Source organism: Miniopterus schreibersii (assembly GCF_964146895.1).
Source record: "Miniopterus schreibersii genome assembly, chromosome: 9".
NCBI lineage: Eukaryota > Metazoa > Chordata > Mammalia > Chiroptera > Miniopteridae > Miniopterus > Miniopterus schreibersii.
Window position 1 is genome coordinate 26698018 of NC_138118.1, and position 19219 is coordinate 26717236.

The window sequence follows — 19219 nt, forward strand, 5'->3', positions numbered from 1 at the left end:
TTTTTACTTCAAAAGTTCTCTCTTATGACTTAGCAATTCCATAACTAGGCATTTACATAAGAAAAATGAATGCATGTGTCCGCAAAATGATTGCAGAAGACTGTTCACAGCAGCCTTATTCATAATAGTCCCAAATGTGCATCAAGAATGAAAATGGGCCCTGGCCAGTGTGGCTCAGTTGAGTGTCATCCCATGCACCAAAAGGTCGCTGGTTCAATTCCTGGTCAGGGCAAATGCCCAGGTTTCGGGTTCGATCCCTGGCTGGGGTGTCTATCAAAGGCAACCAATCAATGCTTCTCTCATATCGATGTTTTTCTCTCTTCCCTCTCCCTTCCTTCCTCTTTAAAAAATAAAAAATAATTTTAAAAAAATGAATGAAAATGGCTAAATAAACTGAGGTACTGATACAAGCAATGCCATGAATGAATCTCAAAAATATGTTGAGTGGAATGAAGCCAGACACACACAAAATACACACTGTATGATTCCATTTATATGACATTCCAACTCAGGGAAAACTAATCCATGGTGATAAAAGTTAGAGTATGGGCAGGAAAAGGGTGTGGGGATTGATCAAAAAGAGGCATGGGGGAACTTTCTGAGGTGATAGAAAATGTTCTTTATCTTATTTTGCACATGTATATATAATTGTGAAAATCCATTGAACTGAATGACTTAACACTTACACACTGTATGGCAGGTATGTTATACCTTAACTAAAAAAAACCAAAATAATTCTCTCATATATATGATAGCATCTTTTTTTTCTTTATGTATAAATGTTAATTTAAAAACTTAGTAACCATGATAATTAAGGAATTAAATAGTAGCTTATTTCCTAATTAACAATTAATCACAAACCTTCAACATTTTTTACTACTGAAAATCCACAAAATATATTTATCCAACTTTTTGCTTTTCTAATAAAAAATACAATAAAAAAATTAAAGGCAAAATTTTAAAGAAACAAAAGTTAAGGACCTTAGACTTTCATTCTGAATTACAGAAAGTAATATGTTGGCATAACTCTGTATTTTGTAGGGCATTTGCCTCAGTCTCCTTAAAAACTATTAGGACATTCTGGCTTAAACTAAGGGCTCTGGTCAAATAATGTTTTACTCTACTCATCATTTCCTTTATCAGTGTACAATTTGTAAGAAGGAAATATCAGTGCTCACACTGAATAAATTGAAGCAGGCCATTCCATACGTCATCTTCCTATGACATCTCACAGCAAAGAAATTTCTGTTTTCAACTTTTACAGAGTTTTCCTCAACTAACTCCTGTTTGCAGGGAAGAGTTAGCTGAGAGTTAAAGTATGATGTTCTAGAGAAGAGTGTAGACCAAGTAAGCAATAGAGTGTCTGAGTTAAATATCCTTACATTTCAGCTCTAAATCACTGAACTAAACTCTACAAAATTTGAGGTGACAAGGCTATTTTATTAGTTTTATTTTTAAAAATAACTGCTGAAAGTTATTTAATACAAAACAAAATCCCTGTAAATATGTTACAGTCATATTTATCTTCTAGGCAAATATGCTAAAATTTGTTTTCAGAAAATTATATTAAAATCTCCCATTGAACTAACTTAAAAAAGTTGGCCAAATTTCCATCCCTTCTGCTTCCAAAATCTTCACTGTCTGAGTGGAAAGAAAAAAACCAAAAACACAGGGAAAAGAAAAAGAAATCGAGGGAAGAGACTTTTGCCCATATACTACCATATTTGAATACTCAGAATCTGCCTGATGAATAGCAGGTTCTTAAATATTTGTTGAATAATAAACATCCAATCTCCCTTCAAGGCAGGATCTCTACTGTTTCTGCCCTATACTCCCCACTTTGTAAATTAGTTACCATGTGTTGAATAAATCTGTAAGAATAAACTCTCATTTATTTAGAACAATAACAGAACGTAGTATTTCAATGAAATGACTATTCCAAGAGTTATCGCTAATACAATTCTACATGGAGGCTGTTAATCTTCATATAACCTATATTCAAAATCATAAAACACTTACTCTAATATAAAGCATGATCTCTGGAGCCAGACTAATTGGGTTGGATTTTCATGTCCACTACTCATTAGCTATGTGAACCTGGGTTAATATTAGTAGAATTAGCTATTATTATTAGCAGGAACAGTAGTAGATAATAAGCATATTTGCATTAGTACAATTACAGTACTCTTAAAAACAGCTCTGACCACAGTACACGTTAGTTTTTTGATGCAGAGCATTCATTCACTTCCCACACACCGACTTCCTTTCTCCTCACTTGGAAATCATCCCTTCCCTCTCTACTTTTGCTCACTTCAAAAACTAGTTTTAGCAACACAGGTGAAACAGCTAAATTCCTAGCTACATGTGGCAATGCACAGTTAAAATCTGGTTTTTATCTAAGCCAAGACAAGTCATTTGCATCCAAGTTTTAATTTTTTTTAACTTCTATAAACCTCCATTTTCAACAGGTAAACTAATGGAGATGAAACATACCATTATTTCTAACTTTGTAAAACCCTTGCCTCTGTTAAATAAAATGTTATCTACATTTACTCTCTGAGATAGCTGTTGATTACCCTCACTTTATGAAAGTGAAACAGAGATCCAGAATGGGAGTTTGAATAAAGAAGTCTAAGGCTTTTCACAGAGCTGCTTTCCAACACAGCATAATTGTTCTATGATAATTCAGAAGATAGAATGGGAACAAAAGACAACTCTGGGTAAACATCTACCTCCACTTCTTCTACTGTTGCCACACAACAGCAGCTCTCAATCTGTACACCTCCTATCACACCCTCTCTCAGGATTAAGATCAATTTTTCTAACTCTAACTTATCTATTAGAAATCTCCATTACAGTGCTTCAAAGATACCTCTCACATTGTTCTCATCCAAACCCACTCCTTTTGTTCTTGATAAAATTACTGGCACCACCTAGAAATCATTCCATACTTTCCCTTCTCTCCGTCACATGAACAATGATGTCTGTCTCTCTTACTCAAACCCAATTCCCTTCTCTTTGATTCCATTCCATTCAGAACCAGTGACTTTGTTCCTAAATTGTGACGAAAGCTGCCCTGCTTATAGTCACATCTTCCTCTAAAATGCATTTCCCACCCTGTCACTAGATTGATATTTTTCAATGTGAATTCTGATCATGTTTTTCCCCCCTGCTTAAAATCATCTATCTAATGGTCCCCCACTGCATGACATATAAGGATTTCTCATATCTGAAAGCTAAAAATGTAATTGTTAATAAACATAAACTTTTAAACAAGACTATGAACTCAGAGTACAGCTCCACTGCCCACTACTGGTAGGATCATGAGCAAACTAAATTCAGTTTCATTAGCAGTAAATGAGATTAAGATGTTCAGAAAAGTGCTTAACACAGATAAGCACTCAGATAATAACTATTATCTTTTTACCCTGTTTGCCACTTTCTAGCTCCTACAATCTATCCACTCTTTTTCTCGTCCCACATATGCACAGTACTGGAGCCTCACCACTTCATTCCATCTCTCAAACAAGAACTCTTATCTTTCAGGCCTCCATATTACTACATATATATGATTTAGCCATCTTTTATGTGGTGAAATTGTACACAGCAGCAAAATATCTTAAAATTTGCAATTGTCAAAAGAGAAGTTCATACAGAAAGAACTCTAAGATCAAATTATGCTATTAAAAACTTCTTCATATATTTAGCAGAGCAATCATTAGCAAATACTTTTTATAAAGGATTAATACTATTGAGAACTATGGTACAAAGACCTAAAATTAAGGGCCAATATTATGTGCGCTGACATCTGGGGAAAACTGGGAGGGCCTTAAATGGCCTAACAGCAAGTTCCCCTCCTTACTCTGGTCCTACAGATAAGGTCCCAAGCCAGACAACCCTCTTTATCACAGGGAACAGGCACACTTCCTGCTTATGCCTGATTAGCAGCCTTCAGAATTATTAAAACAAGCCAGTCACATCATCCTGCGGGAACCAAAGATCAGCCTCTTGATAGTACAAAGTTTGCCTCCCACGGCCTCTCTCTGCTCCCAAATCCAACAACCCCTGCACTGCATGCTGTATTACCCTCTCCTGCACTATAAGGGCAAGCAAATAAGCTGATTATATAATATATATATATATAGTATAAACATTAGAAGGGCACTATGTATTACCCTCTCCTGGGCTTATTAAGTTTATGTGATTAATAAACTGCTGTTCATCTCATCTATCCAGTGTCAGGTATTGTGTGTTCAGCCATCCACGGTAAGTCAGGACAAGTGGAAGTGGGAAACTGAGAGAGACAGCTGAACAAACTGACAGCAATTTACAGCAGATACAGGTCACCTGCCTAGAAATAACATCTAGGCCTCAGTTGAATTTCAGCCCCAGACCCAGAAAAGCAGCAAAACCAGGTGGGTGACACCAGGACCAGCTGCAGTAGCTGATGACTCCCTGCCTTGGCACTGACCAATCAGCGCAAACCACAGCCCTGGCTGGAGGAACACACAGAAAACTGATTAATATTATCCTAAAACCCTCCCCTGAGATTCCCATCTGCAAGAAGGAGATAAAGCCTCAAGACAAAGGACCCAGGGCATGCTCTCCCTCTGGGGAGCAGCCCCCACCATTCCCTTTCCCCTCTTTCCCCACAGGCATACATCTCCTAAATGCTAAAGGACCCCATGAAACTTGCAACCTGGGGAGCAAGGGGCAGCAGCAGGTTGTCTCAGGCTAGTCCCTTGAAACTGACCCCAAGGCCCCCTTTTCTCTGACTTCCCAGAGAGCTAGGGCAGCCCAGCCTAGGCTCACCTATTGCTTCTTCTATGCTAGCCCCTTTCTTGTTTTACATTCCCAGCTTTAACAAATGTTCCCTCATAGCCATATGGACTCGTACTGTGAAGTTTTTCCTGCATGAAGTCAAGAACCCACACACTACCAGCTGGCCCTAGGCAGATCCTCCAAGGGCCTGGTCCCCTTTCAGGTAACAACAGCAGGAACCCCTCCCTTATTGACAGAGTGAAGAGGAGGCAACAAGAACTCACTTATATTGAAGCTTGAATTTAAGATACGCAACTAGGGACTGGGAAGCAATGAACTCAGTTAAGCAAGCAAATAAGCTGATTATATTATATATATATATATATATAGTATAAACATTAGAAAAGCATAACAAAGATTCTTCATAGATCTTCGTTTTTATTTCAGATATAAATTTACAAAAATGTGTTTATCTAGTTTCCTATTCTCCAAAGAATTTGAAAGGAGGACGGGAAAGGTTGACAATTACATTTAAAAAGGGAAAAATCTGAGCCTACTTGACAAAGGCTGTAGAAAACAAAGTTCCTTTATAAGAACAAAAAAAATTACAAATCAAGTCCTGAAATTCAGAAGCTAAGCAAACTTCTTGGAAAAACTCTAAAATTCTTAGTAAATGAACTTTTATTTACGTATAAGTACAAGCTTACATCAATAACGTTTTCAGAAGAAAATAATAATCAGGATTTTGAATTATGGGATAATGTAGATTAAACATTTCAAAACCTCCAGACTTGTTGGCAACTCTACTGAGTGATAAAATAACTGGGGAAAATCTTGTGATGTGGCTGGTTGAGTGGAAAAGATGAATTCCATCCACAATTTTAGACAAACTTTCTCCGCTCTACTTCCTATAGAGAACTCCTTGCCACTTCAGAAAGTAGAAAGTAAAATTAGCTTATTAAGTAGTGAGAAATGATCTTTGATGGAATAAATTAGAAGACCGGAAATGAAATGGACTTCCTCAAAATGACTGTGCTGCCGGGGTAGTTTGTGACTCTTTTCAACCTTCTTTGGATCAGAATCCCCGCAAATATCTGAAAAAAGTGGACAGAATTCAGTTGTAAATCATTAAATTATTCAGACAAGGGGAAAACAAGGAAATTCATCTTTCAATATCAGATGTTGATTCCACTATTTTAAAAAAGAATTCCCCAAATCTTTTCTGTAGGAAAGAATGTCACCTTGTCCATCAAGTTCATTTTGATAAACCTCATGGGATATTGTCTCCTGCTTTCTAAGAAGCACTACTTTCTTTTCGTAAATGTCAGGAGATAGTCATCTCAGGTATCTCAGATTGCAAACAGTGAAAAAAGTATTACGTTAATGCTGGCATGCTGCTTGCTACAAATTGTTCCTCATGTGTTGCAAACGAGAGAGAGAGGATGCCCTTCATATTATGCAGACCATGGTGCCTGTGCCCTGAACCTACAGACAAAAATCAGTGTCTCCAGATGATGAGTAAATAATACTGATGGGTTATGTGGCATTTATACATCATATTGAACCAACATTTAAAGCAGCCAAACTTTTATCACACTGATGGGAAGATATTAGTCTTAATACCCAGAAAGACAACTACTTGGGGCTAAATTCTGTGGAGCAGTGGGCCTTATTTTTCTAAAGTTCCAACTCCTCCGTTCTTTCAGTGTTGCAACCGACGTAAATGGAAGATAAAGTACATTTGGCATAAGAAACTGTGATCAAAATCCTTGGTATCATTATGGCATACATTGATGATCCAGACAAACATCAATAGAGTATTGAATTGTTCTTGGGTGACCCCCAGAAAGAACAGTTAGTACAGCATATGAAGTTTTTACTATCCTATGTTACCCGGACTACAGAATTTGAAAATGTACAACCTTATCTTAACCCTACACTGCTGAGTAAGACTGAAAAATTTCTCAGGGAAGAAAGGCCAGATGCACACGAACTCCACATGTAGCTTTCTGCCTTGAAGTCCTTGATTCTGTCGCTCTGCATTAGTGCTACAGCATGCACCTTTCTCAGCCAAGCTTCACGGTGAAATGCCACGGGCAGATGTGATTAGGCTTATGTTGCCGCTTTAAGATGTGTCTATTACTGGAAGAGGTGAGCATCTGGCGGCGGTGCTACTTTATGTTGCCAGCTACAACATGAAGGAACAGGGTGGAAGAATTTACTATGAGTTGTCAATTAATTGCTGCTACCAATTTATAGAAATTGTTGGAAAAAAATAATGTTACTTCAATTACCTGTGTCCATGACTTCTCCAGATTTTTCTGATGCTTTTGCTGGACACTAAACTGGCAAGATTTTTTTTACAAACACTAAGGTAAAACTTTAGTTCCAGGAGATTTTAAAACTGTCTGAAGAAAACTTTGATTCTTTAGCAGCAAGTAGAGTCCTCACCAAAGCAGCTCTAAGTAAAATAAGCTGACAAAAATTTAAAATTTTTAAAAAAGCCTTGAGCAACTAAAAAAAAGGGAGGAGGTAAAAGCAGACATACACACCACAAAAAATAACTATTTGGAACCAAACAGTCCTGCATTCTACCAGTAGCCCAAAACTATACTGCATGGGAAATACACTAAAAATTATTTGTAATTCATCTTAAGCTCAAATTTAACCAGGAATCCTATATATTATATGAGACCCTGACAACAATCCCTCTAATTTCCACATATTGAATATACCTGACATAGTTATCTCCTCCTTGATCAAGGCAGGAGATATCAGGGTAGAGATTTCCCAAATCTGGATTCACGGGAAAGCTTTAAAAACAAAATAAGCCCAGCCAGGCATGGCTCAGCAGTTGAGCATTAACCTAGGATGGAGGAGATCAAGGGTCAATTCACGGTCAGGGCACATGACCGGGTTGTGGGCTTGATCCCCAGTTGGGAGGCAGTTGATCAATGACAACTCATCATTGATATTTCTTTCTCTCTCTCCCTTCCTCTCTCTGAAATCAATAATTAAAAAAAAAAGAAAAAAGAAAAAAAGAAAGCCTGGCCAGTGTGGTTCAGTGGTTGAGTTTTGACCCATGAACCAAGAGGTCACTGGTCTGATTCCCAGTCAGGGCACATGCTCGGGTTGTGGGCTTGACCCCCAGTAGGGGGCATGCAGGAGGCAGCCAACTGATGTTTCTCTCTCTTCAATGTTTCTATCTATCTATCGCTTTCCTTTCCTCTCTCTAAAAGCAATAAAAACATATTTATAAAAAATAAGACCAAAAACAACAGAGTCCTATGTTGCATTCCAGATCTACTGAATCAATCTTCAGAGGATTAACCTAGAAATCTGTACTTTAGAAAACCCCTCTCCCCCCTGGGTGATCTGATGCGTAGCCAGATATTACACTGCCCTATAATGGACTGTATGTATATGCAAAATCTGAGGTGTCTGGTCTTCTAAAGAAAATAACCATGGGGTTAACCTGATTCTCAAGGAATATGATACCAAGAAGGGTCACTGCCTTACAGATGGGAAGTAAAGATAAAAAAGAGCTATTAAGCATTTTCCCATTTTAACAAGTATTATTTGACATCGTTTCCCTATAACTCCTAAAAACTGTCTATGCCTTTTTGAGTTACAACAGAAAAAGACTTTTAAAACTGCTATCATGGGCATGGCTCAGCGGTTGAGCATCGATCTAGGATCCAGGAGATCGTGGTTTGATTCCCAGTCAGGTATATGCCCAGGTTGTAGGCTCGACCCTAAAAATTATTTGTAATTCATCTTAATTAATCTCAAATGATCACTATTGCATGTCTGTGTTACAGACTAATTTATTTTAATTTGCGTATACTTAAGAGTAGTAATCTGTTTTGGTAAGTTTTCCTTAAGAATTTTTTTCTTTATAATTACCATTTTGAATGGTAATTAAAAACAGGGCCCATATCACATAATGTTAAACTAGGTCATCTACTGAATTCAACACCAACTTTTCTTTAAATATGTTTTTATCATTTATTTAAAATATTAAGGAACCCATGAATCCAAAGGCATTATCATTAACTGAAAAGTTATATAAGCTATTATTTTTCTTACATTTTCTATTTCTCTCTCCTCTGAATCATTCTTCTCAGCCCACTAACACTCCTAATTTTTTTCTTAAAAGTGAAGTATCCCTAAAATGAAACAGAGAGAAAAAAATGAAACAGTAGTAATATACTTAATCTATTTTGCTTTACTATCAAATTTTTTTCAAGAATAATTTAAACTTACTGTTTCCCTTTCTTATCCTTTAGTTAACATTTATTGAGCACAATACAGTGAGATTCAATCCTGTTGGTACATTCAAATCATCTAGGAAGCTTTTTTTAAATAAACAAAAAAGTACAGAGGCTTCAGGCCTCTCCCATGAGTGAAACCTGTGCATCCATATTTGTTTATATACTGTCCAGTTGATTCTAACGTGCAGCTACAGTTGAAATCCACTAATCTATGCCAGGCACTCTACTGGAATTACAAAGATGAATAAAACACAGGTCTGCCCCTAAAGAACACAGGAAATAAAAACATCAGGTAAACATATTAAAGTTGGTAAATGTTTTAAATTGCTGAGGGAACAGAGACAGGTCACGATACAAAAGAAGATGAGTGAAGTCTTTGGGTCTGGTTATGAAGGATGAGTAGTTTATAATGCAGTCAAGACTGAAAGAACATTTTTGGAAGAGGGAAAACATATGCACTTCTTAGACCCAGTAATCTGGCTTTTCTCTCTCTGTTCCCTGCTCCAAACTTTAGTAAAACTGCTCTCTTAAAGGCCGCCACTTCTAGTTTGCGACTTAAATAATTGGCCTTATCTGTTATCAGTTAATAATAATGAGGCTACTCCGACAATTAATTGTGATTAATAAATACTGGATATACAGTAGATATTTCTCATCCCTTTCTCTTAAATTCAAGGCTTTTCTCAATCCTATATTTCGTCTTAATTTCTCTGTAACACTGGCACTACTCCCTCTGGAAATTCTCTTCAAGTTCTATAACATGAGCACCTACTCTGTGCCAGGCAGGTATCAGGTATTCACTTCTACTTCAAGAGTCACTCCTCGCCTTTTTGTTTCTCTTATTCATAAATAAAAGCACACCCAAAAGTATATACTCTCTGCCCTCTGCTCTGTCTAAACTTGTTCTCCTAAAAACCTTATCCCATTTTGTGGCTTTGAGACAGGCCAGTAAGCCCAGATAAGTGGAACAGGAAAACTGAGACAGACAGTTGAACAAACTGACAAAAGGTCACCTGCCTAGAAATAACATCTAGGCCTCAGTTGAATTTCAGCCCCAGACCCAGAAAAGCAGCAAAACCAGGTGGGTGGCACCAGGACCAGCTGCAGTAGCTGATGACTCCCTGCCTTGGCACTGACCAATCAGCGCAAACCACAGCCCTGGCTGGAGGAACACACAGAAAACTGATTAATATTATCCTAAAACCCTCCCCTGAGATTCCCACCTGCAAGAAGGAGATAAAGCCTCAAGACAAAGGACCCTCTGGGGAGCAGCCCCCACCATTCCCTTTCCCCTCTTCCCCCACAGGCATACATCTCCTAAATGCTAAAGGACCCCATGAAACTTGCAACCTGGGGAGCAAGGGGCAGCAGCAGGTTGTCTCAGGCTAGTCCCTTGAAACTGACCCCAAGGCCCCCTTTTCTCTGACTTCCCAGAGAGCTAGGGCAGCCCAGCCTAGGCTCACCTATTGCTTCTTCTATGCTAGCCCCTTTCTTGTTTTACATTCCCAGCTTTAACAAATGTTCCCTCATAGCCATATGGACTCGTGTTGTGAAATTTTTCCTGCATGAAGTCAAGAACCCACACACTACCAGCAGGCCCTAGGCAGATCCTCCAAGGGCCAGGTACCCTTTCTGGGAACAGATTTAACCTACAAAGAGATTTCCAAATCTATATAAAATCTCTGGGCCTGACCACTTTCCCAAGCTCCATTTCTACATTTCCATATCTGATAGGCATGTTCATGTAGACAACCTGCTAGCATCTCAAACACAGTATAACCCAAATCAAATTCACCATTACTATTCCCAGTTGTGCATCCTCTTTCTTGTGTTCACTAGTTGTGAGTGGTGGTACCACTTTTTAGTCATCCAATTTTAACATTAACCATTATCTCTGATTCTTCCCTTTCCCCTACATTTACTCACCAAATCCTGTTGATTCCAACTCTGAAATCTGTTAGCAATCTTTTTTTTGTCTGTCTTGTAAAACTACTTTAAGTCAGACCCTAAGACTAAACCTTGTTCCCCAACTATTTTCACTAGCTCCAATCTGTCTAGACCTATGGTTCTGAACAGGGGCAATTTTGTCCCATAGGGGATTTTTTTTGTTTGTTAAATATATCTTTAATGATTTCAGAGAGAGCGGAAAGGAGAGGGAAAGAGATAGAAACATCAATGATGAGAGAGTCATTGATCGGCTGCCTCCTGTACGTCCCTGACTGGGGATTGAGCCCACAACCCAGGCATGTGCCCTGACCAGGAATTGAACCCCGATTGCCTGGATCCTAGGTCGACGCTCAACCACTGAGTCACGCCCAGCTGGGCAGGAGACATTTTTGATTGTTATGACGACAGGGGTGCTACTGGCATCACGTGGACCATGGATGCTATTAAACATCCTAAAATGCACAGGAAAGTCCCCACAACAAAGAGTTAACTTGGCCCCAGATGTCAACAGTGCTGAGGTTGAGAAACCCTGTGCTGTTTAACAGCATAATTAACCTCTGCATTTCTTACTTGCAAAGTACCTGAGACATAACTCATACTCCCTGCTTATTCCCACTTTCCTGATTTTTCTTCCTATGTTTTGCTCTTTCGCATGACTTTATGCCTCAACTGATATCTACCATCCTCCTAGGCAGAAGCAATTTTTCTGGCTTCTGAATTTCCATGAACTTACTTTTTGACCCAGTACAGTATGTATGTTTTACATATGTCTAATTCACCTCTGAATCTATAGCCTTGTATTGTGTCTACCAAACAGGTGATCAAATCACCAACCTTCAGTGAATTGAAAACTTAATCTATGGTGTCATTACTGCTATTCACAAATACTACAATTCTCTTCTCCTCCCATGATCCCTCTGAAATTAGGCTTTTAGATGTAACTTGCTTTAGTTAATTGAAATCTGAGCAGAAGTGCAGTGAGTCTAAGTGTGTGTGGGATGGGGGAGGGGAGAACTTTAAAAACCAGTGTGCTATTTACTGCATTTCCTTCCCACTGCTTTGGGGACTGTGGGGAAAAAAGGCTAAGTTTAGACTGAAGTTCTCGAACAGCCTGAAACTACATGACTTCTGCTGCTTACCAACACTAGACATACAGAGAATGAGTGAGGAGATGTTGTACAAAGCCCCCCCCCCACCAACTCCCACATACTAAGATTTTAGGTTGTTATTGCATTATATCCTTGCTTACACTGATTCATAATCAATGTAAGATGCATAATTTTATGTACCACTAAAAAAGGAAAAAATGCTACCAATTAAATATCCTAAGCCATTGACTGTACACTGCAGCCCGATAAAAGAAATCTTTAAAAAATGGAGCCCAGCCGGGCATGGCTCAGCGGTTCAGCATCGACCTAGGATCTAGGAGATTGTGGTTTGACTCCCAGTCAGGGCATATGCCCAGGTTGTGGGCTCAATCCCCAGTCAGAGGCATGCAGGAGGCAGCCAATCAATGACTCTCATCATTGATGTTTCCCTTCTCTCTCTCTCTCCCTCTCCCTTTCTCTCTCTGAAATCAACAAAGATATATTTAAAATGAATGAATGAATGAATAAATAAATAAATAATGGAAAATTATGAGCACCGAAATCAATGAAGTATGGCATATTTGGTAAATAAATGAATGGGGAGGTAGTTTTGAAAAATTATTTTCATTTGTTGTCAAAAGAAACATTCTGAACTAAAATGTGCAAGAAGTTCTGAACATTAGATTCACAACAACACATGTAAATAAATGTAGTAAGTGAAAGAATGTAAAAATTGTACTTTTTCAAAACAAAATTTGTGAAATTCTTTTTTTTTGACGAATATAGGTGGTTCTATGGAACTCTTACTTTCTTCGATATGCATGAATGTCTTACAATAAATTACTGCTTCAGGTAATTAGGTCAGATAACAGAACCATGAGTTTTCCCATCATGCTTTTCAAACTTAAAAATTACTTTGTACTCTCTGCTCTAGTGTTCTTATATGCTGTATTCTCACACTAAAATGCAATGTTCTATGTATACCCTTATTTTATGTTGAAATGGCTTCCAAATGCACTAAAAACAGTCTACAAATTTGCTTTAATGTGCAAAGTCTGCAAAACTCCACTAATGTTAGAGCAGCTATTAAGTTTCAGCTTGCTGTAGGAATTTTTACATTTTATTGGTGCGATGACAGAATTCATTCACCAATAGAATATAATTAGGAGTAAATACTTTCTACATTAGCAGCTTACTGGTTGAGTTTTTGGTTAATAAGAACACTACTGATTATACATTAATCATGATGGAATATAAAGGCAGCTTACATTGTTTTTACATACAAAACTTCTGAGGCCAAATTATGGTTGTATAGATAGGGAAAAGATTATAGAAACTGCTTATAAAGAATATTCAGCATGTGTAAGTGATTTGAAACACAACCAATATCACTACCTGTAACTCAGAGAGCATTAGTAATTTAATTTGACTATCTGAATCTTTAAAATCTTTAGCATTATTTAGAAATAAAAAACTTAGGTATACCAAATTTATCGTCAAAAATCTGTCCTTATATGTTACTTCTTTTCATGAAATTTTTTTCTTTTAATTTTCTGAATTCATGACTCCTTTGTTCATTCACTCACTGAATCACTCTACCCATCACATGCAGTACTGATGGCAGTACTGATGACAAATGCTAAAGATGACATTATTTCTGCACTTAGGAATCCCAACAGAACAGGGGAGAAAAACAGGTAAACAAATAACTATTACTGAAAACTAATGATGTGTTATAGTGTTCAGAAGAAAGATTAAACTTGCCATGTGATCTGAGCTAAATCTTGAGGGGACAGACCAGGGAGCAGTACCAACAAAGATAAAGTAGTAATGAGCAGAGAAAAAAACTATAATTTACTGTGTGTTTACTATATGCCAGGCACCATTTATATTTACAGCAACTTAATGAAGAAGATACTTTTTGTTATAGCCCCACACATCAGAGGAAATTTAGGCTGAGAAATTAAATAATTTACCCAAGGTGCTAGCATGCAGATCTCTTTGAATTTATAGCACAACTAAAAACTTGGAAAGGTCAGAACTAATTAGGTTACAACAGAATAGAAGGCCATGAATACCATTTTCAGGAGTTTGGCTTCCTTGTAAAGGCAATGGAGGATCCAGAAACTAAAAGTTTGGGAGTAGAAAAATGACATATTAAAACATGGCTTAGATACAGGAAATTAGAGGGATTAGTTTAGAAAGTTTATAATAAGTGCTTAACAGTGTTAAAAATAACAGAAGAGAAAGACTAGATATAAGACATTTCTTCTAACCCTACCCTCCCTCCCTTGGCTTTATTTCTTCTTCCACAGAACAGGTACAATCAACTTGCATTCTGTTTGTACAGTAAAATTTTGTTACTAAACAACAGTAGTTAATAACATAAATAGCAATAGTTAATTTAACAGTCTGGTCAACTGAGAGATAATAAACCAAATACTAATATAAATAAATAAGGTTTTCAAGCAGGAGATAAATTATTTGTATAAGACATTTTGATGAGGGGCATGCCAAGATTTAGGAACTGATTGTAAGATACAGAAAACAAAGATAAAAAGCTGAAGTAAAAAACCTGGATGACTGGAATAATGGGAATAGAGAAATAAAGAAAAAAACGAGCAGGAGATACATTTCTGCCCCCTTTTGTGTAGAGGGAATGGAGAGGGGAGTTTATAAATTTACTTTTAGGCAGTTTCCATTTAAACACATCTCATTAACTGTCTCCTGTGAACAGGACTAGCAGATAAAAATGTGTGACCAGTGCTCAGGAGAGCAGTTAGGGCTGAGTTGTGTACTTGAGACACATGAACAAAAGATATAAAAGCTGAATCTATGAGAGCCTCAGGATCAATCAGTCTAATCATTTGGGGAAGGTAGGACAGTTTACAGAAAGAAAGAAAAAAAAGATCCATTTCAACCAATAACTATCTTTCTTCTGGAGCTTGCAGTGACTTCCTGGATTTTCTCACCTGGAGAGGGGTTTGGGAATGGTTCTTCTCATTTGAGCCACAATTTCACATAATTTCAAACTGACAAAAATGCTTAACTATACAATACACTTGACCCAGGAATGGAAAACATAACTGTTTCTGGCTTAGAGTTTTTCTATGCAAAACAGTGTGGGACACACTACTGCAAATGAACAACTTTAAAGGACATTATTGCGCTTCTTCAGATACCTTATTTCTTATTAACCCAGTGGCCAAAGGTACAGTTATTCAATTTCATAGACATATCCTCAAAACAACTTTACATGATTTAAAAAAGCAAAGACTTAATTCCAGATTAATTTCTAAAATGCTATACCAGTAATATAAAACTTTTAAATGTGTTAAACAATAAACTTTGTTCTAAAACGATTAAAACACAAATTAAATTTAGAGTCCAACACTATTTAATGTTTAGCATTTACAACTTTTATTAAAAACAAAAAGAACTATTGTTTGTCCTTTTTCAAAATAAGTTGTGAAGCAAATTAAAAACAAAGAGATAAAGAAGAGGGTCCCTATCGTCAAATGTTTAAGAGAGTATAAAGTCATAAGAGCATCAACTTTGGAATCAGACAAACTCAGGATTAAATACCACTTCGTTCTTTGGTGTCCTTGGGTGAATTACTTAAAGCTTTTGAAACCTTATTTTACTTATCTGTGAAATGTTAATAGCAAAATACCTCAAACTTACAACAAATTAATGAATGTATTGTCAAACTGAGCCAAGCATATGCAAAGTAATACTACATAAGTCTTAACAGCTTCCCTTCCTTAGATCTGCAATCAATAATGGAAATGCCAAGAGTTTAGAAGTATTAAAAGCATATTTTTATAAATTACCAAAAAGGTGGCAGAAAAAGTAACAAGATTTAAATATTAGTTTAAAAATGTCACCTTTAAATTCTATTTCTGATTCCATACTAAATATCCTCTTCCCAAAAGATTAAAAGAATATTTAGATAACTAAAGTGCAAAGAGTGTAAGAATTTCACTTAACCAGTTACTTTAATTCAAAAGTCTGGTTAGTATTTTTCTTAAAATATTAAACACAGCAATGAAATCTACATGTCAAATATCTACAGAACAGTCTTACAAAACTAGAAATAAAAACAAAAACACCAAAGTCCTTCAAATTATAATTTTCATTCATTTACTCTTAAAACATTGTGTTGGACAAGCTTAGAGAAGAAACACCCCACTTCCTTTATGGAAGTGCCCAGAGAATGCCTGATTATCAGGAATCTTGTCATCTAATTTTGAAAAAGCTTCGCTATTTTAGGCTTTTCCAACACCTCAGGTCTATATTAACTCCCACACTGAGTACTCTCCTCAGCTAGATTTCTTGCCACTTGAACTACTAAAACATGATAATCTCTTCAACAAACTTTTCAGCACTAATTTTAAGTGTGCGTGTGTACCAGCACACATTTTCAGTTACCAGCTTATAGTTACTCACCAGTATTACATATGTGAAAACTGCACAGCAACTTTGTGTATAAAGGAATCTATCTGCCTACTAGGTCTCTGTGTTATGGAGAATCTTGTTGCTGTCCCCATTTTGTTGTTTATCACTTAAACCAAAAAGCACAGAGGGAAAAAAGATTTCCAAAATTGAAGATGAGGCTGATCTGAACATTGACATGAGGAACGAGACTGAACATTACATTTTGGTACAAGAACACAAGATATAAGAACACTTGGAGCGGAGCGTTTCAAATGAAAGTATCCTTAGGCTTAGGTTAGGACTTCTTAAAACTTTTAAATGTGTTAAACAATACAACAACACCATGATAAGTTGGTGTTTCCTAATTCCTACATGGCTGTACTACTTTGGAACTCAAAAAAATAAAGACTGTTAAATTAAAAGTGGGCACTTCGAAAACTGAAATCATCTTGTCAGTTACTTCTGAGTCTGAGAAACATCAAGGTCCTTTGCAGGATACAACTCAAAATTAGTGGAGTTACCCAGACGCTGGGGAACGGGGCCTCACAGTAGTCAAAGGAAACGTCGAATAAGAGAGAACTAGTTCAATGAGCAGATTTATTTTAAATGCCTGAGAACTTAAGTCGTTCATCTGGTTCCAATGCTGTCACAGCATTTAAGATACAGTAAAAGGAGTTGCACAATCTCCCCTCTTTGGAAAAATTCCTGGCAGGACGATGGGGTGCTACCAAATCAGCGCCCAGCGGGGCCGCTGCCTTACCTGGGCAGGAAACCACCACTGGGTAGAGTCTTATTTCTTGTGAGCAACTCCCGCTGAAGACGGGAGCTACAAAGCCTACAGCTAAAGACGAAAAAAAAAAAATGGGGGGTGGCAGGATGACGAGAGAGGCTTCCACCGGGACAGGAAAAAACGCGTAGAGTAGAAAGAAAGGAAGCATTTTGCTTCTGGGAGGTAAGGTTAGAACGGAGAAGTGAATGTCTGCTTCCTAAACCATTTTTCCCTTAACTCTCACCCCGGCTACACTCCGGCCAGGCCGTCCGGCTAGGCATTGCCCTTGGGCCGCCCGCAGGCCGGGACTCAGACCCCACTGCAGTCCCCACCCGACGCGGGGGCCCGCGGCCCAGGCGGAGCGAGAGGGTCCCCGGCGCCGCCGCCCGCCGCGCCCCCGCCCGCCGCGCCGCTCCCCTCCCGCTTCCTATTTTCAGAGCACACGCCCTACAAGGAGCGGATGGAACGAGCCAGGCAGAGACCTGCCCCCAACAAGGGCCTCGGGTGACTGACAGGGGCAGGCACTTGGGGGCAGAGAGGAGAGGGGGAGGAAGGACAACAGAGGGCACAGACCAATGCCCTTCCCCGGCGGCCAGACTCCAGGCTGGTATGCCGCGGCTCGGCTGGCTCGCGGTCCGATGGGCTTCGCCGCCCCCACAGCTCTTACCTTCTCCTCATCAGACAACTGCTCCTCCAGATCCGCCATTTTCCTTCTGGCTACAAACAGAGGCGGCAGAGGCGCCAGAGGCGGCAGAGGCAGGAGAAGCGGCGGCGGCGGCGGCGGCGGCGACGGCAGCGGCAGCGGCAGCGGCCACCTGACTTCCCCTTCTCCGTGCGGTCCTCCGCGCCGCGCGCCTCCGCCAAGGGAGGGGCCAGCGGCCGAGGCCGCGGTGCGCGCGCCCGGGAGCCCCGCCTCCCTCCCAGAGGCCCCGGAGGCCGCTCGTGGCTGTGCGCGTGCGCGGGGCCTCCGGGCCCGAGAGGGGGAGGAATCGCCAACGGCCTCCTGCTGCGGGCTTGTCCGCATCCGAGTGTGGGATCGGTTCCCGCCGTTAACCATATGGACCCGGTCTGCCACAAGCACATTCTGAACCCTTTTCATTATGTTCTCATTGAGTCCAGAACTCTGCCAGCTAGAATGTGAAAAACTGTACGAGTAGAAGCTTTTAAACATTGGTGTTTTTTTAAAAAATATTTTTATTGATTTTAGATTTTAGAAAGAAACATTGATGAGAAACATCAACATCCATTGGCTGCTTCCTGCACGACCCCAGTTGGGAATCCGGCCCGCAACAGCGTATGTGCTCCCACTGGAAATCGAACCTCTGACCTTTAGGGGCATGGGCTGATGCTCAACCACTGAGCCACACTGGCCGGGCTAAACATTTTTTTTTTAATTACTAGAAAAATATTAATCTTTCATTAAAATACGCACACAAAAGCCCATCCATGGAAGATTGCTCTAGATACATTCATTTACTCATTAAAGAAATATATTTTTCTTTATTTTCTTTAATTTTTTTTCCATTACCAGTTATCCTCCCTATCATTAAAGAAATATTTATTGGTCCTTTATTGTATGCCAGATAATGTATTAGCCTCTGGGGATATACAATGTTAAACAAAAACCAGAAAAAACTGTTTTCAACCATACATTGAACAGTAGGAGAAGGCACTGTACTATTGCAGGGGAATACAAAGTTATGTTAGATGTGGATACTATTCTTCTTAATAGGGTTGCCAGATTAAATACAGAGAGCCTAGTAAAATCTGAATATCAGATAAAACAATGAATATATATTTTAAGTATAATTATGTCCCACGAAGCATTTGAGATATATTTATATATCCATCGTTTTCCAATTTTAGTGGGCATCTACTATTTTTATTTGCTAAATCTGGCAACCCTATTTCTGAAGCTTCAAGTTTGGCAAGTTTGCTGTTGA

General features: G+C 38.7%; 1 protein-coding gene across 1 annotated transcript in view; it reads right to left on the reverse strand.

Moving 5' to 3' along the window:
• Window positions 1-18202, reverse strand: part of CAPZA2 (capping actin protein of muscle Z-line subunit alpha 2) — a 70581-nt gene extending 52379 nt beyond the window's left edge. The window contains exon 1 of the mRNA XM_081147846.1: window positions 17944-18202. Coding sequence (XP_081003972.1) covers window positions 17944-17982 — 39 coding nt within the window. The 5' untranslated portion in view covers window positions 17983-18202. The remainder of the gene's footprint in view (window positions 1-17943) is intronic.
• Between the last annotated feature and the right edge of the window lie 1017 nt (window positions 18203-19219).